This window comes from Scyliorhinus torazame, chromosome 27 (genome assembly GCF_047496885.1).
Source record: "Scyliorhinus torazame isolate Kashiwa2021f chromosome 27, sScyTor2.1, whole genome shotgun sequence".
Lineage (NCBI taxonomy): Eukaryota > Metazoa > Chordata > Chondrichthyes > Carcharhiniformes > Scyliorhinidae > Scyliorhinus > Scyliorhinus torazame.
The window spans coordinates 8,126,300-8,150,711 of record NC_092733.1 but is presented as its reverse complement, the minus strand read 5'-3'; the positions used below and the strand labels follow the sequence as shown (position 1 = coordinate 8,150,711).

Here is a 24,412-nt window from a genome sequence, read left to right as displayed (position 1 = left end):
CTGAGGGAGTGCCGCACTGTCAGAGGGTCAGTACTATGGGAGCGCTGCACTGTCAGAGGGTCAGTACTGAGGGAGTACCGCTCTGTCAGAGAGTCAGTACTGAGGGAGTGCCGCACTGTCAGAGGGTCGGTACTGAGGGAGTGCTGCACTGTCAGAGGGTCAGTGCTGAGGGAGTGCCACAGTGTCAGAGGGTCAGTACTGAGGGAACGCTGCACTGTCAGAGGGTCAGTACTGAGGGAGTGCTGCACTGTCAGAGGGTCAGTACTGAGGGAGTGCTGCACTGTCAGAGGGTCAGTACTGAGGGAGTGCTGCACTGTTAGAGGGTCAGTACTGAGGGAGTGCCGCACTGTCAGAGGGTCAGTACTGAGGGAGTGCCGCACTGTCAGAGGGTCAGTACTGAGGGAGTGCCGCACTGTCAGAGAGTCAGTACTGAGGGAGTGCCGCACTGTCAGAGGGTTAGTACTGAGGGAACGCTGCACTGTCAGAGGGTCAGTACTGAGGTAGTGGTGCACTGTCAGAGGGTCAGTACTGAGGGAACGCTGCACTGTCAGAGGGTCAGTACTGAGGGAGTGCCACACTGTCAGAGGGTCAGTACTGAGGGAGCGCTGCACTGTCAGAGGGTCAGTACTGAGGGAGTGCTGCACTGTCAGAGGGTCAGTACTGAGGGAGTGCTGCACTGTCAGAGGGTCAGTACTGAGGGAGTGCCACACTGTCAGAGGGTCAGTACTGAGGGAGCGCCGCGCTGTCAGAGGGTCAGTACTGACGGTGTGCTGCACTGTCAGAGGGTCAGTACTGAGGGAGTGCTGCACTGTCAGAGGGTCAGTACAGAGGGAGTGCTGCACTGTCAGAGGGTCAGTACTGAGGGAGTGCTGCACTGTCAGAGGGTCATTACTGAGGGAGTGCCGCACTGTCAGAGGGTCAGTACTGAGGGAGTGCCGCGCTGTCAGAGGGTCAGTACTGAGGGTGTGCTGCACTGTCAGAGGGTCAGTACTGAGGGAGTGCTGCACTGTCAGAGGGTCAGTACAGAGGGAGTGCTTCGCTGTCAGAGGTTCAGTACTGAGGGAGTGCTGCACTGTCAGAGGGTCAGTACTGAGGGAGTGCTGCAGTCAGAGGGTCAGTACTGAGGGAGTGCCGCACTGTCAGAGGGTCAGTACTATGGGAGCGCTGCACTGTCAGAGGGTCAGTACTGAGGGAGTACCGCTCTGTCAGAGAGTCAGTACTGAGGGAGTGCCGCACTGTCAGAGGGTCGGTACTGAGGGAGTGCTGCACTGTCAGAGGGTCAGTGCTGAGGGAGTGCCACAGTGTCAGAGGGTCAGTACTGAGGGAACGCTGCACTGTCAGAGGGTCAGTACTGAGGGAGTGCTGCACTGTCAGAGGGTCAGTACTGAGGGAGTGCTGCACTGTCAGAGGGTCAGTACTGAGGGAGTGCTGCACTGTTAGAGGGTCAGTACTGAGGGAGTGCCGCACTGTCAGAGGGTCAGTACTGAGGGAGTGCCGCACTGTCAGAGGGTCAGTACTGAGGGAGTGCCGCACTGTCAGAGGGTCAGTACTGAGGGAGTGCCGCACTGTCAGAGAGTCAGTACTGAGGGAGTGCCGCACTGTCAGAGGGTTAGTACTGAGGGAACGCTGCACTGTCAGAGGGTCAGTACTGAGGTAGTGGTGCACTGTCAGAGGGTCAGTACTGAGGGAACGCTGCACTGTCAGAGGGTCAGTACTGAGGGAGTGCCACACTGTCAGAGGGTCAGTACTGAGGGAGCGCTGCACTGTCAGAGGGTCAGTACTGAGGGAGTGCTGCACTGTCAGAGGGTCAGTACTGAGGGAGTGCTGCACTGTCAGAGGGTCAGTACTGAGGGAGTGCCACACTGTCAGAGGGTCAGTACTGAGGGAGCGCCGCGCTGTCAGAGGGTCAGTACTGACGGTGTGCTGCACTGTCAGAGGGTCAGTACTGAGGGAGTGCTGCACTGTCAGAGGGTCAGTACAGAGGGAGTGCTGCACTGTCAGAGGGTCAGTACTGAGGGAGTGCTGCACTGTCAGAGGGTCATTACTGAGGGAGTGCCGCACTGTCAGAGGGTCAGTACTGAGGGAGTGCCGCGCTGTCAGAGGGTCAGTACTGAGGGTGTGCTGCACTGTCAGAGGGTCAGTACTGAGGGAGTGCTGCACTGTCAGAGGGTCAGTACAGAGGGAGTGCTTCGCTGTCAGAGGTTCAGTACTGAGGGAGTGCTGCACTGTCAGAGGGTCAGTACTGAGGGAGTGCTGCACTGTCAGAGGGTCAGTACTGAGGGAGTGCTGCACCTTCAGAGGGTCAGTACTGAGGGAGTGCCGCACTGTCAGAGGGTCAGTACGGAGGGAGTGCTGCACTGTCAGAGGGTCAGTACTGAGGGAGTGTTGCACTGTCAGAGGGTCAGTACTGAGGGAATGCCGCACTGTGAGAGGGTCAGTACTGAGGGTGTGCCGCACTGTCAGAGGGTCGGTACTGAGGGAGTGCTGGACTGTCAGAGGGTCAGTACTGAGGGAGTGCTGCACGGTCAGAAGGTCAGTACTGAGGGAGTGCTGCACTGTCAGAGGGTCAGTACTGAGGGAATGCTGCACTGTCAGAGGGTCAGTACTGAGGGAGTGCCGCACTGTCAGAGGGTCAGTACTGAGGGAACGCTGCACCGTCAGAGGGTCAGTACTGAGGGAGTGCTGCACTGTCAGAGGGTCAGTACTGAGGGAGTGCTGCACTGTCAGAGGGTCAGTACTGAGGGAGTGCCGCACTGTCAGAGGGTCAGTACTGAGGGAGTGCCGCACTGTCAGAGGGTCAGTACTGAGGGAACGCTGCACTGTCAGAGGGTCAGTACTGAGGGAGTGCCACACTTTCAGAGGGTCAGTACTGAGGGAACGCTGCACTGTCAGAGGGTCAGTACTGAGGGAGTGCTGCACTGTCAGAGGGTCAGTAGGCACTGTCAGAGGGTCAGTAGGAGGGAGTGCTGCACTGTCAGAGGGTCAGTACTGAGGGAGCGCCGCACTGTCAGAGGGTCAGTACTGAGGGAGTGCCGCACTGTCAGAGGGTCAGTACTGAGGGAGTGCCGTACTGTCAGAGGGTCAGTACTGAGGGAGTGCTGCACTGTCAGAGGGTCAGTACTGAGGGAGTGCCGTACTGTCAGAGGGTCAGTACTGAGGGAGTGCCGCACTGTCAGAGGGTCAGTACTGAGGGAGTGCTGCACTGTCAGAGGGTCAGTACAGAGGGAGTGCTGCACTGTCAGAGGGTCAGTACAGAGGGAGCTGTCAGAGGGTCAGTACTGAGGGAGTGCCGCACTGTCAGAGAGTCAGTACTGAGGGAGTGCCGCACTGTCAGAGGGTCAGTACTGAGGGAGTGCCGCACTGTCAGAGAGTCAGGACTGAGGGAGTGCCGCACTGTCAGAGGGTCAGTAATGAGGGAGTGCCGCACTGTCAGAGGGTCAGTACTGAGGGAGCGCCGCGCTGTCAGAGGGTCAGTACTGAGGGTGTGCTGCACTGTCAGAGGGTCAGTACTGAGGGAGTGCTGCACTGTCAGAGAATCAGTACTGAGAGAGTGCTGCAGTCAGAGGGTCAGTACTGAGGGAGTGCCGCACTGTCAGAGGGTCAGTACTGAGGGAGTTCTGCACTGTCAGAGAGTCAGTACTGAGGGAGTGCCGCACTGTCAGAGAGTCAGTACTGAGGGAGTGCCGCACTGTCAGAGGGTTAGTACTGAGGGAACGCTGCACTGTCAGAGGGTCAGTACTGAGGGAGTGTCACACTGTCAGAGGGTCAGTACTGAGGGAGCGCTGCACTGTCAGAGGGTCAGTACTGAGGGAGTGCTGCACTGTCAGAGGGTCAGTACAGAGGGAGTGCTGCACTGTCAGAGGGTCAGTACTGAGGGTGTGCTGCACTGTCAGAGGGTCAGTACTGAGGGAGTGCTGCACTGTCAGAGAATCAGTACTGAGAGAGTGCTGCAGTCAGAGGGTCAGTACTGAGGGAGTGCCGCACTGTCAGAGGGTCAGTACTGAGGGAGTTCTGCACTGTCAGAGAGTCAGTACTGAGGGAGTGCCGCACTGTCAGAGAGTCAGTACTGAGGGAGTGCCGCACTGTCAGAGGGTTAGTACTGAGGGAACGCTGCACTGTCAGAGGGTCAGTACTGAGGGAGTGTCACACTGTCAGAGGGTCAGTACTGAGGGAGCGCTGCACTGTCAGAGGGTCAGTACTGAGGGAGTGCTGCACTGTCAGAGGGTCAGTACAGAGGGAGTGCTGCACTGTCAGAGGGTCAGTACTGAGGGAGTGCCGCACTGTCAGAGGGTCAGTACTGAGGGAGCGCCGCGCTGTCAGAGGGTCAGTACTGAGGGTGTGCTGCACTGTCAGAGGGTCAGTACTGAGGGAGTGCTGCACTGTCAGAGAGTCAGTACTGAGAGAGTGCTGCAGTCAGAGGGTCAGTACTGAGGGAGTGCCGCACTGTCAGAGGGTCAGTACTATGGGAGCGCTGCACTGTCAGAGGGTCAGTACTGAGGGAGTACCGCTCTGTCAGAGAGTCAGTACTGAGGGAGTGCCGCACTGTCAGAGGGTCGGTACTGAGGGAGTGCTGCACTGTCAGAGGGTCAGTGCTGAGGGAGTGCCACAGTGTCAGAGGGTCAGTACTGAGGGAACGCTGCACTGTCAGAGGGTCAGTACTGAGGGAGTGCTGCACTGTCAGAGGGTCAGTACTGAGGGAGTGCTGCACTGTCAGAGGGTCAGTACTGAGGGAGTGCTGCACTGTTAGAGGGTCAGTACTGAGGGAGTGCCGCACTGTCAGAGGGTCAGTACTGAGGGAGTGCCGCACTGTCAGAGGGTCAGTACTGAGGGAGTGCCGCACTGTCAGAGAGTCAGTACTGAGGGAGTGCCGCACTGTCAGAGGGTTAGTACTGAGGGAACGCTGCACTGTCAGAGGGTCAGTACTGAGGTAGTGGTGCACTGTCAGAGGGTCAGTACTGAGGGAACGCTGCACTGTCAGAGGGTCAGTACTGAGGGAGTGCCACACTGTCAGAGGGTCAGTACTGAGGGAGCGCTGCACTGTCAGAGGGTCAGTACTGAGGGAGTGCTGCACTGTCAGAGGGTCAGTACTGAGGGAGTGCTGCACTGTCAGAGGGTCAGTACTGAGGGAGTGCCACACTGTCAGAGGGTCAGTACTGAGGGAGCGCCGCGCTGTCAGAGGGTCAGTACTGACGGTGTGCTGCACTGTCAGAGGGTCAGTACTGAGGGAGTGCTGCACTGTCAGAGGGTCAGTACAGAGGGAGTGCTGCACTGTCAGAGGGTCAGTACTGAGGGAGTGCTGCACTGTCAGAGGGTCATTACTGAGGGAGTGCCGCACTGTCAGAGGGTCAGTACTGAGGGAGTGCCGCGCTGTCAGAGGGTCAGTACTGAGGGTGTGCTGCACTGTCAGAGGGTCAGTACTGAGGGAGTGCTGCACTGTCAGAGGGTCAGTACAGAGGGAGTGCTTCGCTGTCAGAGGTTCAGTACTGAGGGAGTGCTGCACTGTCAGAGGGTCAGTACTGAGGGAGTGCTGCACTGTCAGAGGGTCAGTACTGAGGGATTGCTGCACCTTCAGAGGGTCAGTACTGAGGGAGTGCCGCACTGTCAGAGGGTCAGTACGGAGGGAGTGCTGCACTGTCAGAGGGTCAGTACTGAGGGAGTGTTGCACTGTCAGAGGGTCAGTACTGAGGGAATGCCGCACTGTGAGAGGGTCAGTACTGAGGGTGTGCCGCACTGTCAGAGGGTCGGTACTGAGGGAGTGCTGGACTGTCAGAGGGTCAGTACTGAGGGAGTGCTGCACGGTCAGAAGGTCAGTACTGAGGGAGTGCTGCACTGTCAGAGGGTCAGTACTGAGGGAATGCTGCACTGTCAGAGGGTCAGTACTGAGGGAGTGCCGCACTGTCAGAGGGTCAGTACTGAGGGAACGCTGCACCGTCAGAGGGTCAGTACTGAGGGAGTGCTGCACTGTCAGAGGGTCAGTACTGAGGGAGTGCTGCACTGTCAGAGGGTCAGTACTGAGGGAGTGCCGCACTGTCAGAGGGTCAGTACTGAGGGAGTGCCGCACTGTCAGAGGGTCAGTACTGAGGGAACGCTGCACTGTCAGAGGGTCAGTACTGAGGGAGTGCCACACTTTCAGAGGGTCAGTACTGAGGGAACGCTGCACTGTCAGAGGGTCAGTACTGAGGGAGTGCTGCACTGTCAGAGGGTCAGTAGGCACTGTCAGAGGGTCAGTAGGAGGGAGTGCTGCACTGTCAGAGGGTCAGTACTGAGGGAGCGCCGCACTGTCAGAGGGTCAGTACTGAGGGAGTGCCGCACTGTCAGAGGGTCAGTACTGAGGGAGTGCCGTACTGTCAGAGGGTCAGTACTGAGGGAGTGCTGCACTGTCAGAGGGTCAGTACTGAGGGAGTGCCGTACTGTCAGAGGGTCAGTACTGAGGGAGTGCCGCACTGTCAGAGGGTCAGTACTGAGGGAGTGCTGCACTGTCAGAGGGTCAGTACAGAGGGAGTGCTGCACTGTCAGATGGTCAGTACAGAGGGAGCTGTCAGAGGGTCAGTACTGAGGGAGTGCCGCACTGTCAGAGAGTCAGTACTGAGAGAGTGCTGCAGTCAGAGGGTCAGTACTGAGGGAGTGCCGCACTGTCAGAGGGTCAGTACTATGGGAGCGCCGCACTGTCAGAGGGTCAGTACTGAGGGAGTACCGCTCTGTCAGAGAGTCAGTACTGAGGGAGTGCCGCACTGTCAGAGGGTCGGTACTGAGGGAGTGCTGCACTGTCAGAGGGTCAGTGCTGAGGGAGTGCCACAGTGTCAGAGGGTCAGTACTGAGGGAACGCTGCACTGTCAGAGGGTCAGTACTGAGGGAGTGCTGCACTGTCAGAGGGTCAGTACTGAGGGAGTGCTGCACTGTCAGAGGGTCAGTACTGAGGGAGTGCTGCACTGTTAGAGGGTCAGTACTGAGGGAGTGCCGCACTGTCAGAGGGTCAGTACTGAGGGAGTGCCGCACTGTCAGAGGGTCAGTACTGAGGGAGTGCGGCACTGTCAGAGGGTCAGTACTGCGGGAGTGCTGCACTGTCAGAGGGTCAGTACTGAGGGAGTTCTGCACTGTCAGAGAGTCAGTACTGAGGGAGTGCCGCACTGTCAGAGAGTCAGTACTGAGGGAGTGCCGCACTGTCAGAGGGTTAGTACTGAGGGAACGCTGCACTGTCAGAGGGTCAGTACTGAGGTAGTGGTGCACTGTCAGAGAGTCAGTTCTGAGGGAACGCTGCACTGTCAGAGGGTCAGTACTGAGGGAGTGCTGCACTGTCAGAGGGTCAGTACTGAGGGAGTGCTGCACTGTTAGAGGGTCAGTACTGAGGGAGTGCCGCACTGTCAGAGGGTCAGTACTGAGGGAGTGCCGCACTGTCAGAGGGTCAGTACTGAGGGAGTGCTGCACTGTCAGAGGGTCAGTACTGCGGGAGTGCTGCACTGTCAGAGGGTCAGTACTAAGGGAGCGCTGCACTGTCAGAGGGTCAGTACTGAGGGAGTGCTGCACTGTCAGAGGGTCAGTACTGAGGGAGTGCTGCACTGTCAGAGGGTCAGTACTGAGGGAGTGCCGCACTGTCAGAGGGTCAGTACTGAGGGAGCGCCGCGCTGTCAGAGGGTCAGTACTGAGGGTGTGCTGCACTGTCAGAGGGTCAGTACAGAGGGAGTGCTGCGCTGTCAGAGGGTCAGTACTGAGGGAGTGCTGCACTGTCAGAGGGTCAGTACTGAGGGAGTGCTGCACCTTCAGAGGGTCAGTACTGAGGGAGTGCCGCACTGTCAGAGGGTCAGTACGGAGGGAGTGCTGCACTGTCAGAGGGTCAGTACTGAGGGAGTGTTGCACTGTCAGAGGGTCAGTACTGACGGAATGCCGCACTGTCAGAGGGTCAGTACTGAGGGTGTGCCGCACTGTCAGAGAGTCGGTACTGAGGGAGTGCTGGACTGTCAGAGGGTCAGTACTGAGGGAGTGCTGCACGGTCAGAAGGTCAGTACTGAGGGAGTGCTGCACTGTCAGAGGGTCAGTACTGAGGGAATGCTGCACTGTCAGAGGGTCAGTACTGAGGGAGTGCCGCACTGTCAGAGGGTCAGTACTGAGGGAACGCTGCACCGTCAGAGGGTCAGTACTGAGGGAGTGCTGCACTGTCAGAGGGTCAGTACTGAGGGAGTGCTGCACTGTCAGAGGGTCAGTACTGAGGGAGTGCCGCACTGTCAGAGGGTCAGTACTGAGGGAGTGCCGCACTGTCAGAGGGTCAGTACGGAGGGAGTGCCGCACTGTCAGAGGGTCAGTACTGAGGGAACGCTGCACTGTCAGAGGGTCAGTACTGAGGGAGTGCCGCACTTTCAGAGGGTCAGTACTGAGGGAACGCTGCACTGTCAGAGGGTCAGTACTGAGGGAGTGCTGCACTGTCAGAGGGTCAGTAGGCACTGTCAGAGGGTCAGTAGGAGGGAGCGCTGCACTGTCAGAGGGTCAGTACTGAGGGAGCGCCGCACTGTCAGAGGGTCAGTACTGAGGGAGTGCCGTACTGTCAGAGGGTCAGTACTGAGGGAGTGCTGCACTGTCAGAGGGTCAGTACTGAGGGAGTGCCGTACTGTCAGAGGGTCAGTACTGAGGGAGTGCTGCACTGTCAGAGGGTCAGTACAGAGGGAGTGCTGCACTGTCAGAGGGTCAGTACAGAGGGAGCTGTCAGAGGGTCAGTACTGAGGGAGTGCCGCACTGTCAGAGAGTCAGTACTGAGGGAGTGCCGCACTGTCAGAGGGTCAGTACTGAGGTAGTGGTGCACTGTCAGAGGGTCAGTACTGAGGGAACGCTGCACTGTCAGAGGGTCAGTACTGAGGGAGTGCCACACTGTCAGAGGGTCAGTACTGAGGGAGCGCTGCACTGTCAGAGGGTCAGTACTGAGGGAGTGCTGCACTGTCAGAGGGTCAGTACTGAGGGAGTGCTGCACTGTCAGAGGGTCAGTACTGAGGGAGTGCCACACTGTCAGAGGGTCAGTACTGAGGGAGCGCCGCGCTGTCAGAGGGTCAGTACTGACGGTGTGCTGCACTGTCAGAGGGTCAGTACTGAGGGAGTGCTGCACTGTCAGAGGGTCAGTACAGAGGGAGTGCTGCACTGTCAGAGGGTCAGTACTGAGGGAGTGCTGCACTGTCAGAGGGTCATTACTGAGGGAGTGCCGCACTGTCAGAGGGTCAGTACTGAGGGAGTGCCGCGCTGTCAGAGGGTCAGTACTGAGGGTGTGCTGCACTGTCAGAGGGTCAGTACTGAGGGAGTGCTGCACTGTCAGAGGGTCAGTACAGAGGGAGTGCTTCGCTGTCAGAGGTTCAGTACTGAGGGAGTGCTGCACTGTCAGAGGGTCAGTACTGAGGGAGTGCTGCACTGTCAGAGGGTCAGTACTGAGGGAGTGCTGCACCTTCAGAGGGTCAGTACTGAGGGAGTGCCGCACTGTCAGAGGGTCAGTACGGAGGGAGTGCTGCACTGTCAGAGGGTCAGTACTGAGGGAGTGTTGCACTGTCAGAGGGTCAGTACTGAGGGAATGCCGCACTGTGAGAGGGTCAGTACTGAGGGTGTGCCGCACTGTCAGAGGGTCGGTACTGAGGGAGTGCTGGACTGTCAGAGGGTCAGTACTGAGGGAGTGCTGCACGGTCAGAAGGTCAGTACTGAGGGAGTGCTGCACTGTCAGAGGGTCAGTACTGAGGGAATGCTGCACTGTCAGAGGGTCAGTACTGAGGGAGTGCCGCACTGTCAGAGGGTCAGTACTGAGGGAACGCTGCACCGTCAGAGGGTCAGTACTGAGGGAGTGCTGCACTGTCAGAGGGTCAGTCCTGAGGGAGTGCTGCACTGTCAGAGGGTCAGTACTGAGGGAGTGCCGCACTGTCAGAGGGTCAGTACTGAGGGAGTGCCGCACTGTCAGAGGGTCAGTACTGAGGGAACGCTGCACTGTCAGAGGGTCAGTACTGAGGGAGTGCCACACTTTCAGAGGGTCAGTACTGAGGGAACGCTGCACTGTCAGAGGGTCAGTACTGAGGGAGTGCTGCACTGTCAGAGGGTCAGTTGGCACTGTCAGAGGGTCAGTAGGAGGGAGTGCTGCACTGTCAGAGGGTCAGTACTGAGGGAGCGCCGCACTGTCAGAGTGTCAGTACTGAGGGAGTGCCGCACTGTCAGAGGGTCAGTACTGAGGGAGTGCCGTACTGTCAGAGGGTCAGTACTGAGGGAGTGCTGCACTGTCAGAGGGTCAGTACTGAGGGAGTGCCGTACTGTCAGAGGGTCAGTACTGAGGGAGTGCCGCACTGTCAGAGGGTCAGTACTGAGGGAGTGCTGCACTGTCAGAGGGTCAGTACAGAGGGAGTGCTGCACTGTCAGATGGTCAGTACAGAGGGAGCTGTCAGAGGGTCAGTACTGAGGGAGTGCCGCACTGTCAGAGAGTCAGTACTGAGAGAGTGCTGCAGTCAGAGGGTCAGTACTGAGGGAGTGCCGCACTGTCAGAGGGTCAGTACTATGGGAGCGCCGCACTGTCAGAGGGTCAGTACTGAGGGAGTACCGCTCTGTCAGAGAGTCAGTACTGAGGGAGTGCCGCACTGTCAGAGGGTCGGTACTGAGGGAGTGCTGCACTGTCAGAGGGTCAGTACTGAGGGAGTGCTGCACTGTCAGAGGGTCAGTACTGAGGGAGTGCTGCACTGTTAGAGGGTCAGTACTGAGGGAGTGCCGCACTGTCAGAGGGTCAGTACTGAGGGAGTGCCGCACTGTCAGAGGGTCAGTACTGAGGGAGTGCGGCACTGTCAGAGGGTCAGTACTGCGGGAGTGCTGCACTGTCAGAGGGTCAGTACTGAGGGAGTTCTGCACTGTCAGAGAGTCAGTACTGAGGGAGTGCCGCACTGTCAGAGAGTCAGTACTGAGGGAGTGCCGCACTGTCAGAGGGTTAGTACTGAGGGAACGCTGCACTGTCAGAGGGTCAGTACTGAGGTAGTGGTGCACTGTCAGAGAGTCAGTTCTGAGGGAACGCTGCACTGTCAGAGGGTCAGTACTGAGGGAGTGCTGCACTGTCAGAGGGTCAGTACTGAGGGAGTGCTGCACTGTTAGAGGGTCAGTACTGAGGGAGTGCCGCACTGTCAGAGGGTCAGTACTGAGGGAGTGCCGCACTGTCAGAGGGTCAGTACTGAGGGAGTGCTGCACTGTCAGAGGGTCAGTACTGCGGGAGTGCTGCACTGTCAGAGGGTCAGTACTAAGGGAGCGCTGCACTGTCAGAGGGTCAGTACTGAGGGAGTGCTGCACTGTCAGAGGGTCAGTACTGAGGGAGTGCTGCACTGTCAGAGGGTCAGTACTGAGGGAGTGCCGCACTGTCAGAGGGTCAGTACTGAGGGAGCGCCGCGCTGTCAGAGGGTCAGTACTGAGGGTGTGCTGCACTGTCAGAGGGTCAGTACAGAGGGAGTGCTGCGCTGTCAGAGGGTCAGTACTGAGGGAGTGCTGCACTGTCAGAGGGTCAGTACTGAGGGAGTGCTGCACCTTCAGAGGGTCAGTACTGAGGGAGTGCCGCACTGTCAGAGGGTCAGTACGGAGGGAGTGCTGCACTGTCAGAGGGTCAGTACTGAGGGAGTGTTGCACTGTCAGAGGGTCAGTACTGACGGAATGCCGCACTGTCAGAGGGTCAGTACTGAGGGAGTGCTGCACGGTCAGAAGGTCAGTACTGAGGGAGTGCTGCACTGTCAGAGGGTCAGTACTGAGGGAATGCTGCACTGTCAGAGGGTCAGTACTGAGGGAGTGCCGCACTGTCAGAGGGTCAGTACTGAGGGAACGCTGCACCGTCAGAGGGTCAGTACTGAGGGAGTGCTGCACTGTCAGAGGGTCAGTACTGAGGGAGTGCTGCACTGTCAGAGGGTCAGTACTGAGGGAGTGCCGCACTGTCAGAGGGTCAGTACTGAGGGAGTGCCGCACTGTCAGAGGGTCAGTACGGAGGGAGTGCCGCACTGTCAGAGGGTCAGTACTGAGGGAACGCTGCACTGTCAGAGGGTCAGTACTGAGGGAGTGCCGCACTTTCAGAGGGTCAGTACTGAGGGAACGCTGCACTGTCAGAGGGTCAGTACTGAGGGAGTGCTGCACTGTCAGAGGGTCAGTAGGCACTGTCAGAGGGTCAGTAGGAGGGAGCGCTGCACTGTCAGAGGGTCAGTACTGAGGGAGCGCCGCACTGTCAGAGGGTCAGTACTGAGGGAGTGCCGTACTGTCAGAGGGTCAGTACTGAGGGAGTGCTGCACTGTCAGAGGGTCAGTACTGAGGGAGTGCCGTACTGTCAGAGGGTCAGTACTGAGGGAGTGCTGCACTGTCAGAGGGTCAGTACAGAGGGAGTGCTGCACTGTCAGAGGGTCAGTACAGAGGGAGCTGTCAGAGGGTCAGTACTGAGGGAGTGCCGCACTGTCAGAGAGTCAGTACTGAGGGAGTGCCGCACTGTCAGAGGGTCAGTACTGAGGGAGTGCCGCACTGTCAGAGAGTCAGGACTGAGGGAGCGCCGCACTGTCAGAGGGTCAGTACTGAGGGAGTGCCGCACTATCAGAGGGTCAGTACTGAGGGAGTGCCGCACCGTCAGAGGGTCAGTACTGAGGGAGTGCTGCACTGTCAGAGGGTCAGTACTGAGGGAGTGCTGCACTGTCAGAGGGTCAGTACTGAGGTAGTGCCGCACTGTCAGAGGGTCAGTACTGAGGGAGTGCCGCACTGTCAGAGGGTCAGTACTGAGGGAGTGCTGCACTGTCAGATGAATAGTTTTCGAATGAGATGCTAAACTGAGACCCAGGCCATTTGCCCTCTCAGGCAGGGGTCAATGGCCAGACGGCAATACCGTGAAGAGTTAGTGAAGTACTCCCAGTGCCCTGGCCAAACTCTATTCCTAACCAACATGAAAAATCTTCACTTTGTCACCTTTTGCTGGAAGTTTGCCGTATGTAAACAATGAGAGTATTTAATTCGGTGTAACTTGCTCTGGAATGTCCCGTAGCAGCTGTCAAAATGAGAACCCTATCCTTCATTAACCGATCTAACCTGACTCAGGAACAGTCGGTGAAGGAAGATCTTTCCTTTCTCCCCTGCGATACAAAGTCACCAACACAGTACCTTGCATCTGCCAAGCTGGCCGTTACCAAGTGACCCACTCCGTTCAGCTTGATGTTTCTCTTCATTAGTTCCACGGCTCTTGATGAAAAGTCATTGGCCACAATACTGTGAATTCCAGGAACCTCCTTGGCAAACCGGATTGAGCGGAGCCCCGATGCTGCCAGCCCTTCAAGTACACGAATCCCACCCTGCACACGGAACCAGACACTCAGGTAAACAACGTGCAAGTGTATCGGCAGGAAAGCATCCAATGATATTCCATAGAATCCCCACAGTGCAGAAGGAGGCCATTCAGCCCATCGAGTCTGCACCGGCCCTCCAAAAGAGCATTCTACCTAGGCCCACTCCCCCACCCTATCCCCGTAACCCCACGCATCGATCAAGGCCAATCCACCTAACCTGCACATCTTTGGACTGTGGGAGGAAACCGGAGCACCCGGAGGAAACCCACGCACACATGGGAAGAACGTGCAGACTCCGCACAGACAGTGACCCGAGGCCGGAATTGAACCCGGGTCCCTGGCGTTGAGGGGCTCACAATCCATTTTAAAATATCAGCGCGGTCTTCAACAATCTCAAAACTATTTAAACAGTTATCCTTCCATACAGCCATAACACCGGCTGCAAACTATATATTCACAGAGATACACTTCCCCCTCCTTCCAGTCACACTCCCTCTTATGCAGGAGCTCTACAAGTGTCCAAAATCCCTTGATCGTTCAAAGAGGAGTTTGTTCCTCTCCTCCAGTGCCCATGATCAGTTCCTCCCTGACCAGATCCTCACTGCCATTTCACTCCTAACTCAAGCTATCTCTCTGGCCTTTGTGTGGCAAAGAAATGAATTATGGGCTTCAGCACTTAAAGTCCAACTGTACTCTGTCCAATTGCAGTAGGAGACAGTGCCCGCTGCCAAGCTATTCACCACAAATATCCTCTCCTCTGCTCAGCCGTGAAAAGACCAAATCCAGCTGATACGCTACTCTAGGTTCCCCCCTTTCTCCCCTACCAATCCCGTGAACAGGTTGAGCTAATGCAGCAGTATCGAAAGATCAAACCACAGCTGTCCCGCTCGAGAACAGGTCGTGTTTTTAAACCCACGGTACTGATCAGGGACGCTGCCATCTTAATGTTAAATGAGCTGATCCCTCCCTTGGTACTTCACTGATTACTCAGTGGTCATCAGCTCCGATACATCGGGCAATCAAAACAATCATCTTGTGGGGTGGCACGTGGCGCAGTGGTTAGCATTGCTGCCTACGGAACGGAGGACCCGTGTCCAATCCCGCCTCTGGGTCACTGTCCGTGTGGAGTTTGCATATTCTCCCCGTGTCTGCGTGGGTCTCACCCCCACAACCCAAAGATGTGCAGGGTAGGTGGATTGGCCGCGCTAAATTGCCCCTTGCTTGGGAAAAATTAATTGGGTACTCTAAATTTTAAAAAAAGTAATCATTTTGTTTGATATTCAAATGTGTCATTGCCTCCAAGCTTCCCCAGCAGAACAATTGAAAACACCCGAAACCCACAGCATTTAAGGTGTGACTGAAACCTGCAACATCACAACAGGGAAGTAGGTCCATGATTCTGAAGCTCGTTAGAAAGATACCGGCTATGTTAGTGAGCTAGTGGCCTTGAGCTAATGACCTGGAGACAGGAATTCAAATCCTACCATGGCAGCTGGGAATATAAACTCAATTAAACGACAAAGTCTTACAACACCAGGTTAAAGTCCAACAGGTTTGTTTCGATGTCACTAGCTTTCGGAGCGCTGCTCCTTCCTCAGGTGAATGAAGAGGTATGTTCCAGAAACATATATATATAGACAAATTCAAAGATGCCAAACAATGCTTGGAATGCGACCATTAGCAGGTGATTAAATCTTTACAGATCCAGAGATGGGGTAACCCCAGGTTAAAGAGGTGTGAATTGTGTCAAGCCAGGACAGTTGGTAGGATTTTGCAGGCCAGATGGTGGGGGATGAATGTAATGCGACATGAACCCCAGGTCCCGGTTGAGGCCGCACTCATGTGTGCGGAACTTGGCTATAAGTTTCTGCTCGGCGATTCTGCGTTGTCGCGCGTCCTGAAGGCCGCCTTGGAGAACGCTTACCCGGAGATCAGAGGCTGAATGCCCTTGACTGCTGAAGTGTTCCCCGACTGGAAGGGAACATTCCTGCCTGGTGATTGTCGCGCGATGTCCGTTCATTCGTTGTCGCAGCGTCTGCATGGTCTCGCCAACGTACCAAGCTTCGGGACATCCTTTCCTGCAGCGTATGAGGTAGACAACGTTGGCCGAGTCGCACGAGTATGTACCGCGTACCTGGTGGGTGGTGTTCTCACGTGTAATGGTGGTATCCATGTCGATGATCTGGCACGTCTTGCAGAGATTGCCATGGCAGGGTTGTGTGGTATCGTGGTCACTGTTCTGAAGATTGGGTAGTTTGCTGCAAACAATGGTTTGTTTGAGGTTGCGCGGTAGTTTGAAGGCAAGTAGTGGGGGTGTGGGGATGACCTTGGCAAGATGTTCATCTTCATCAATGATGAAGTCCAACGCCGGCATCTCCACATCAATTAAACTAAATCTAGAACTAAAAAGCTAATATCAGTCATAGTGACTGTAAAACTACCAGATTGTCGTAACAACCTATCAGATTCACTAATGTCCTTCAGGGAAGGAAATCTGCCGTCTTTACCCAGTCTGGCCGAAGTTAAGAGGATCTAGGCTGGTTGGTGAAGCCAAAACCAAGAGACAGAACTTTCCTCAAATGACTTGCTCAGTCTCACAGCTCTCCTCCCAAGTGACCCCAGTGTCCCAGCCATCCCCTTTATATTGACACAGCTCCCATTACACTCACCCCAGTGTCCCCGCTATCCGCTATTTATACGCACTTTTGAAAACCCATTAAAAAAAAACAAGTTAGCTAAATGTTATTTCTTTGTATCCTTAAAACTCGTGTTGGTTCTTCGTGGCCCTCACAAAACTGGCGACGAGGGTTAAAGTGAATAGCTGTCTACACTGCTGAAGCCACCTCCCTGGATTTTTGTTGGATACAGGTTGGAAGTTGTTTTCTATTATACCATGTCTCTGTACGGACGTTTGGATGTTTTTGATGCTGCGCTGGAAAGCTGGAACCAGTACACACAACGGATGTGTTACTATTTCCGGGCAAACAATATCACCGAAAACGAGCGGCAGGTGGTCATATTGCTCACCGCCTGCGGGCCGCATACGTTTGGGGTGATTAGGAGCCTTACGTACCCAGCTGCGCCGGACACCAAAACGTTTGATGAACTTGTGAAATTAGTGGGGCAACATTTTAACCCAACCCCGTCCACGATAGTCCAGCGTTACCGGTGTAATACCTCTGAGAGGATCCCAGGAGAATACCTTGCCGATTTTCTATCCAGGCTACGCAGGATTGCAGAGTACTGTGACTATGGTGAGACCTTGTCAGAAATGTTACGCGACCGTTTGGTTTGCGGTATTAATAATGCGGCCACCCAGGGAAAGTTGTTAGCTGAGCCAACATTGACTTTTCAACAGGCCATTCAAATAGTATTGTCCCGAGAGAGTGCAGAACGAGGAGTGCAGGAGCTACAGGGAATGGAGGTGCATGTCTTGGGGTGCAACCCCTTCCGTCCAAAAACGTCCCCCCGCACTCCTGCGGTACCTTGGGCGAGGCGACGTCCGGATCGACGCCAGTGGCTGTCGGACATTCCTCCCTGAAGGGAGCCTTCTCCAGAACCAATGGATGAGGAGCCATGTCCGTGTCAGACGTGTAGGCGCCGACCCAGTCACAGACGCCGGTCCTGGGGGCGCCGTCGTTCCGACCGAAACTGGGACCAGCCCAGGGGCCTTACCTTCCATGTGGATGAATCTACCCCCGAGGACGTGGAGACGGAGGACAACTGCCTGCAGCTGCATTGTGTGGCAGCTCCCCGTGTAGCCCCCATTAAGGTGACAGTACGGGTCAATGGTCACCCGCTTGAGATGGAGTTGGATACTGGCGCAGCGGTCTCCGTGATCACCCAGAGGCCATTCGACCGCATCAAGCAGGGTATACAGACCCTTACATTAACCGACACACGGGCCAGGTTGGCCACCTACACGGGGAAGCATTGGACATTGCAGGAACTACGATGACCCCTGTTGTTTATGGACGCCAAGAGGGGCGTTTCCCACTTATCGTGGTGCGCGGCCAGGGGCCCAGCCTGTTGGGTCGGGACTGGTTGCGCTTTTTGCAGTTGCAGTGGCAGCACATCCTCCAAACAGTTTCTGGAGGGTTGACTGAGGTTCTAGGACAATACCCAGATGTATTCCAGCCCGGTTTGGGGAAAATAAAAGGGGCCGTATCCTGTATCCAAGTCGAACCAGGAGCCACGCCGCGCTATTTCCGGGCGCGCCCGGTGCCTTACGCCTTGCTCGAGAAGGTAGAAGGGGAGCTCACTCGATTGCAGACTTTGGGTATCATCAGGCCCGTCCGTTTCACGGACTGGGCAGCACCAATTGTACCTGCAATGAAGCCAGATGCCACAGTTCGCTTGTGTGGCGATTATAAACTTAGTGAATATGGCTTCCCGACTCGACCGATATCCAATGCCTCGCATAGAGGATCTCTACGCGAAGCTTGCAGGCGGACTCTCATTCACAAAATTAGATATAAGTCATGCCTACCTACAGTTGGAGCTGGATCCTGCCTCCCGACCACATGTAACGATTAATACACACCGGGGCCTGTATGAATATACACGGTTGCCCTTTGGAGTATCCTCTGCCTGCGCTATTTTTCAACGCGTTATGGAGGGCATTTTGAGAGGTTTAACCACGTGTCGCTGTCTACTTAGATGACATTTTGATTACAGGGACGTCGGAGCAGGAACATTTGGAAAATCTGGACGCTTTTCGGAGGCTGGAGTCTGTTTACGTCGCACAAAGTGCGTATTTCAGGCAAAGGAAGTAGTCTACCTAGGTTATCGGGTGACCGCGAAGGTTTGCACCTCGTTGCAGAGAAGGTGCGTGCGATTCAACAGGCCCCCGCCCCGACTGACACTTGTAAACTGTTACGGGAAGTTCCTCCCCAATCTGACAACTACGCTGGCCCCGTTGCACCTTCTGGTAAAGAAAAATCACACCTGGGTTTGGGGTCAGCCGCAAGAAACCGCTTTCCGGCGGGTAAAGCAACAACTGTCGTCGTCTGGGTTACTAACCCACTATGATCCTGGAAAGCCTTTGCTCGTCACGTGATGCATCCCGTATGGTATTGGGGCCGTCCTGTCCCACAAGATGGAGAACGGGGCCGAGCGACCGATAGCTTTCGCCTCCCGCACATTTACTGCAGCGGAAAAAAAGTATGCGCAGATCGAGAAGGAGGGCCTGGCAGTGGTTTTTGCAGTGAAACGCTTCCACCAGTACGTGTATGGCCGCCACTTCACTATCGTGACTGATCATAAGCCTCTGCTGGGACTTTTCAGAGAGGATAAGCCAATACCGCCCATTGCTTCCGCACGGATCCAGCGCTGGGCTTTGTTGCTCGTTGCATACGAGTATTCTCTGGAGCACAAACCAGGAACGCAGATAGCGAATGCCGACGCACTGAGCCGATTGCCTTTATCAACCGGCCCCATGTCGACCCCCATGACCGGTGAGGTGGTTGCAACCCTGAATTTTATGGACACCTTGCCTGTCACGGCATCACAGATCCGTGAGTGGACCCAGACGGAGCCAGTCCTGTCAAAGGTTCGGCACATAGTCCTGTATGGTGGGCAGCATAGACAGCTCCCAGGCGAGTTGCGGGCATTTTCCTCCAAGCTGTCAGAATTCAGCATGGAAGACGGCATCCTCTTGTGGGGGACGCGTGTGATTGTCCCGGAAAAAGGCCAGGAGCTGATACTAACAGACTTGCACAATGGGCATCCAGGTGTGATCAAAATGAAAATGTTGGCCCGGAGTTATGTCTGGTGGCCAGGCCTCGACACCGACATTGAGAAGGTGGCCCAAAACTGCTCCATTTGCCAGGAGCATCAGAAGCTTCCGCCGGCCGCGCCCCTACATCACTGGGAATGGCCAGGGCGGCCTTGGGCACGCTTGCATGCAGATTTCGCAGGCCCTTTTCAAGGATCCATGTTCCTTCTATTAATCGACGCCCAGTCTAAATGGCTAGAGGTGCATAAGATGCAGGGGACAACGTCCTGCGCAACAATTGAGAAGATGCGCTTGTCTTTTAGTACGCATGGCCTCCCCGAGGTGCTGGTCACGGATAACGGCACTCCATTCACGAGTGAGGAGTTTGCGAGGTTCATGAAGATGAACGGCATCCGCCATATCCGCACTGCCCCTTACCACCCGGCTTCAAATGGGTTGGCAGAGCGCGCAGTGCAGACATTCAAACGAGGCCTAAAATAGCAGTCTTCCGGGTCAATGGACAGGAGACTGGCTCGCTTTTTGTTTTCGTATAGGACCACCCCCCATGCGGTGACTGGGGTAGCTCCCGCAAAACTCCTAATGGGCTGGAGACTTCGCACCCGCCTTAGCATGGTTTTCCCGGACATTGGCACAAAAGTACGCCGCACACAAGAACGGCAGGGACAGGGATTTTCTCGGCATCGGCCAATTCGGCAGTTTGCGTTCGGTGACCCAGTGTTCGTTCGGAATTTTGCTGGTGGTGTCCAGTGGGTCCCTGGTGTAATCTTTCGCCAAACGGGCCCTATATCTTACCAGGTGCAAGCCCAGGGTCGTCTCCAGTGCAAACATGTAGACCACGTTCGGTCCAGAAGACTATCCCTTCCAAAGATTCCCCGCCCCCCGTAGCTCATTTCTACAGCCGCAGAGACCAGAGACAAGGGAAGGTAGTCCTCACAATCTTCCACTGGTGCCTCACTCGAAGCCTGCGCAGGTTGTTACAGAACCGAATGGAGATAGAGACGCTGACATGATGGAGGCAGCAGACTCTGACTCCGAGATGGGGACACAGGATGCATCAGAGGGGGAATCCTCGGGCCCACGGGCCGTGGATGTACAACCGTTACGCCGTTCATCACGGAAGCGCCGGTCTCCGCCTCGTTACACGCCGCCCGATCCAGCGCCGCGTGCAAATGGTGTCTGGCTTGCGGCAAAACGAGTCCGACGCCCTCCTTCGCCAGGGTCTTCGATGGATTCCTTGGACTTTGGGGAGGAGCGATGTTATAACCTGCCCGCTTACCATTGGCTGGGGACTAATGACAATCCCACAATCCTGTGGGAGTATGAACTTCCCCAATCAGGGGGGCGGAGAAATCATTAGCAGACTCCCTGTATAAATAAAGCTGGCCAGTTTGGAACCAGCAGGAAGGAGTGAGCAGCAAGTGAAGTTGCTGCTGTTGTGTGTATATATATGTTATTGTAAATAAATGTTATTTCTTTGTATCCTTAAAACTCGTGCTGGATTCGTCGTGGCCCTCACAAAACTGTGATTCCAGACCCACAGCGATGTGGTCCCTGTGAATGACCCAGCCAGCCACTCAGCTGGATTAGAGTGTGGTGAATGTAGGGATTTCAGATATACTGTATTATATGTATTTGGTGTAGTCCGGGTTAAAATCCTGGGTTAGTGTGTGTAACTGCTGCAGTCATGTTTTTAAAGACCCTGGCTCGCAAGACAGCTAGGCTTTTTGGAGGCAGAGGTGCAATTGAAACGTTGTAAAAGTTTGGGCGAATTGACTTTTTTTCATATTAAGAGGGTCCCCTGGGGAGTAGATAATTAGAGACATTATGTTCAGCCCAGTAAGATGATGTTGTTAATGAGAGAGGCCAGAGGCTGAAACAGTTAAAGATTTGACCGGGGACAGACCCGAAGCAGTCGAGCTCGAGACAATGAGTTGAAGATTTGCCTGTGAACAGGGGAGGAGCAATTTCCAAGGCTGGCAGTTTAAGCAGTAAGTTGAGACGGGCAAGAATCTGCAGCTGGTATCTGAAGGATCTCTTTTTCTCAAAGTTATATGTCCAAGACATCTTTTTACAGAAAGTATTCCAGAGTCTGTTAACAGTATTTAAAAATGGATTTTGACTTGAGATGGGTGTTGTTTGAGGGGAGATAAAGATAGCGGTTAGGAATGTTTCATTGTATTGTGAAGCATTGTTTAACTGGTATCCACCTGTATTTATAATGTTAAATGTATTAATACTGCGTTAGTAATGATGTTTTTTTTAATAAACCATATCCCTTTTTGTGTATGAAATCATGCCTACAGCAAAGCAACCTTTCCTCACAGTCTTACAAAATTAAACTAAAATATTGGGGATTCTGAACAGTATCCGAGCAACTGTTGGCGTCTGGTCCGGGATCGTAATATGGTCTGGGATCGTAATCCAAGATGGCAGCTCACCAGCACCTTCTCAAAGGGGATTAGGGAAGGGAAATAAATGCCAGTGATGCCCCTGCGCATGAATGAAAATAACCAGGCGAAGCAGGGTATATCTCACCTCGCATTTCTCCCCCACAATGGCAGTTCTCTTTACCGCTGAAGCATCTCCCGATCCCGGTGCAGTCCCGGCACTTTCACTCGCTGCCAAATTTACAACAATCTCCTGCCTGTCCTCTTCTCCGGGGACCAGCACTGTAGAAAACATTTCGAGACTGGTTAGCGCCGTGTCTGCCTGTAGCCTCTCTCTCTCCGCCCCCCCCCCCGCCCCCCCGTTTAAACAAGGTACATTCCACTTACCCAGAATCCCCTTTGATATCAGCTGCTGTCGAGCAAACTCTGTGATCACAGCACACCTGAGAGACAGAGCGAGAGAGAGCTTAAAATAACTATTACTGCGGCGTGGGTTCAAATCCGTGACTCCACCCCCCTCGTGCCTCCCCAAACCGCCAACCACATCACTCAAGGCTGCAATTTCTGATAGCTCCACTTGGAAATGCTGTCAGGATATTTGACAACGGTATAAGATTTGACAGCAAAACTCCAACCTTGTCCCGCACACACATTTTCCAACCATGGGAAACAAGACAGTATTTGGAGCAGGAACCCTGCTCACATCACCCTCTCACCCGAGCATCTCGAGGTTTATTGTTGCCTTACACCCAGAGATTAGATAACAGCAGAGCTGAAACTGGAGACCCCTGAAACATCAGGGAGCCTCTAATTGATTGTCTGTTGACCGACGGTGCTGAATAAAACACCCTCCCCCTGGCTGCTATTTTCTCCACTGCCCATAGTCTCCCTGGACGGCCCATCAGTAGTCACCACAAAGGCTCCCTGGCAGCTCACATCCTACAGGCTCGCAGGGAACCCTGGAATCAGAAAGGGAGGGGGGGGGGGGGGGGGGGGGAGAGTTCGGCCTCTCAAGCATGCTCCACCATTCAATAAGATCATGGCCGACCTTCAACTATAACCTCCACATCTCACATATCTCTGAATTTGTTCAGCATCTAAAAATCTATCCATCTCCGTCTCGACCATGTGCAATGACTGATCATCCACAAGTAGAAAATTCCAAAGACTCAACTCTCTGACTGAAAGTTGTCCTCATCTCTGTCCAAAATGACCGACCTTCTCCTGAGACTAGCCTGTGTTCTGGACTCTCCTGCCAATGGGAGAAACAGCCTTTCTTATTTAAAATGTCTGCAACCACAATTGGATAATCTTTAACCACTTTCAAAATTTGATTAATGTCACCAACTGTGTGCCTTCATTCCAATTTTGAAACCAGCACTTCTTCCAAATTTGTACGTACAATAGACCGTAAGACGTAGGAGCAGAAGTAGGCCATTTGGCCCATCGAGTCTGCTCCACCATTCAATGAGATCATGGCTGATCTAATATAATCCTCAACTCCGTTTTCCCGTCTTCGCCCCATGACACTGGATTCCCTTTAAAGAAATAACTTCAAAAGATAAACTATAGCAAATGAATATTTAACTGGAGTCCATTTTAACAGTTTAGTTCGGGCTCTGGTGGTGAGACAAGGTCCATAACACCGGGTACTTACGTTAGATCACGGTTGAACTCCTGTACAGGATTGTAAAATACTTCATTGGCACTAGGGAAGATAATTTCTGCCTTCCCTTCACTTATAACCGTCTCCACAGTCTTAATTCCTGGCAAGGTTTCACTATTTGGCAAGGGTTCCACAGTAGCCTCAACAAGGCTGGCTTTTTGACACTGATCGTTGCCGTTGCTTCTACAGGTCTGGTCTGACTCGGAGTGTGACTCCTCTCCCATTTCCATCACGGAGTTTTCCCCTGTTGTATCGTGAAGGAGAGACTCTGCCCAGACTGCTCTTCTCACCACGATCGAGGCTGCACACACAGTGCGGTGGATAAGGTACCTCACCACACGCACACGGTTTACCAGCATCCGTTGTGGTTGTTTAACTCTGGGCAAAAAAAAAAAGTAGAGAATGAAACACTGGAGGGGAAAGATTTTAAGTGGAACGTCAGCAGTACACGTTTCTATTATGTTAGTCAAAAGGAATGGAAAGGATAGCATTTATATTGTGCCTTTTAAAGCACAGAATGTCCCAAAGCATTTTTTGAAGTTGTCACTGTTGTAATGTCGGCAAGGAGCAGCCATTTTGCACACAGCAAGATCCCACAAACAGCAGTGTGATAACTGACCAAATAATCTGCTTTAATTATGCTGATCAAAGGATAACTATTGGCCAGGATGGAGAGAACTGTCCAGCACTGTTACCTCACAGCTCCAGGGTCCCAGGTTTGATTCCCGGCTTGGGTCACTGTCTGTGCAGAGTCTGCACGTTCTCCCCGTGTCTGCGTGGGTTTCCTCCGGGTGCTCCGGTTTCCTCCCACAGTCCAAAGATGTGTAGGTCAGATGGGGCTACGGGGATAGGATGGGGGAGTGGACCTGGGTAGGGTGCTCTTTCAGAGGGTCGGTGCTGACTCGATGAGCCGGATGGCCTCCTTCTGCACAGTAATGGCCATCGGACCATTTACATCTCTCCAAGAGTATAGATGAGGGCCTCATTTAGCATCTGATCCAAAAGTAGAAGTTTAATGTTTCGCCAGAAGCACGAGAGAAGAATCGACACAACCCTAAATGGCACTAATTCCTTCCTGCCTGCGGGTACATGTTGGAATGCCACAACGATTGTTTTCACTGACTGAATGCTGCAATCTTCCAAGATTATATCACCTGAATATCAGAGGAAGATGGTAGGCAAATGAATGCAGATAGCCAGACGGTCGGCTGCCTGCCATACAAGTGGCAATACTATAACAACATGTTGTTCAGTAGCATTAGCAGATTAGCGGTATGGGAGCATTGTAGGAGGTCGCTACTAAGGACAGATAAAAGCAGGGGATGGGATAGTGTTG

At 54.3% G+C, this 24,412-nt stretch overlaps 1 protein-coding gene across 1 annotated transcript in view; it reads right to left on the bottom strand.

Moving 5' to 3' along the window:
* The window catches only part of trmt1 (tRNA methyltransferase 1), a 56,243-nt gene that overhangs the window by 30,667 nt on the left and 1,164 nt on the right, over positions 1-24,412 (bottom strand). The window contains 4 exon segments of the mRNA XM_072490884.1: positions 13,105-13,292; positions 21,559-21,692; positions 21,798-21,853; positions 23,068-23,454. Coding sequence (XP_072346985.1) covers positions 13,105-13,292; positions 21,559-21,692; positions 21,798-21,853; positions 23,068-23,454 — 765 coding nt within the window.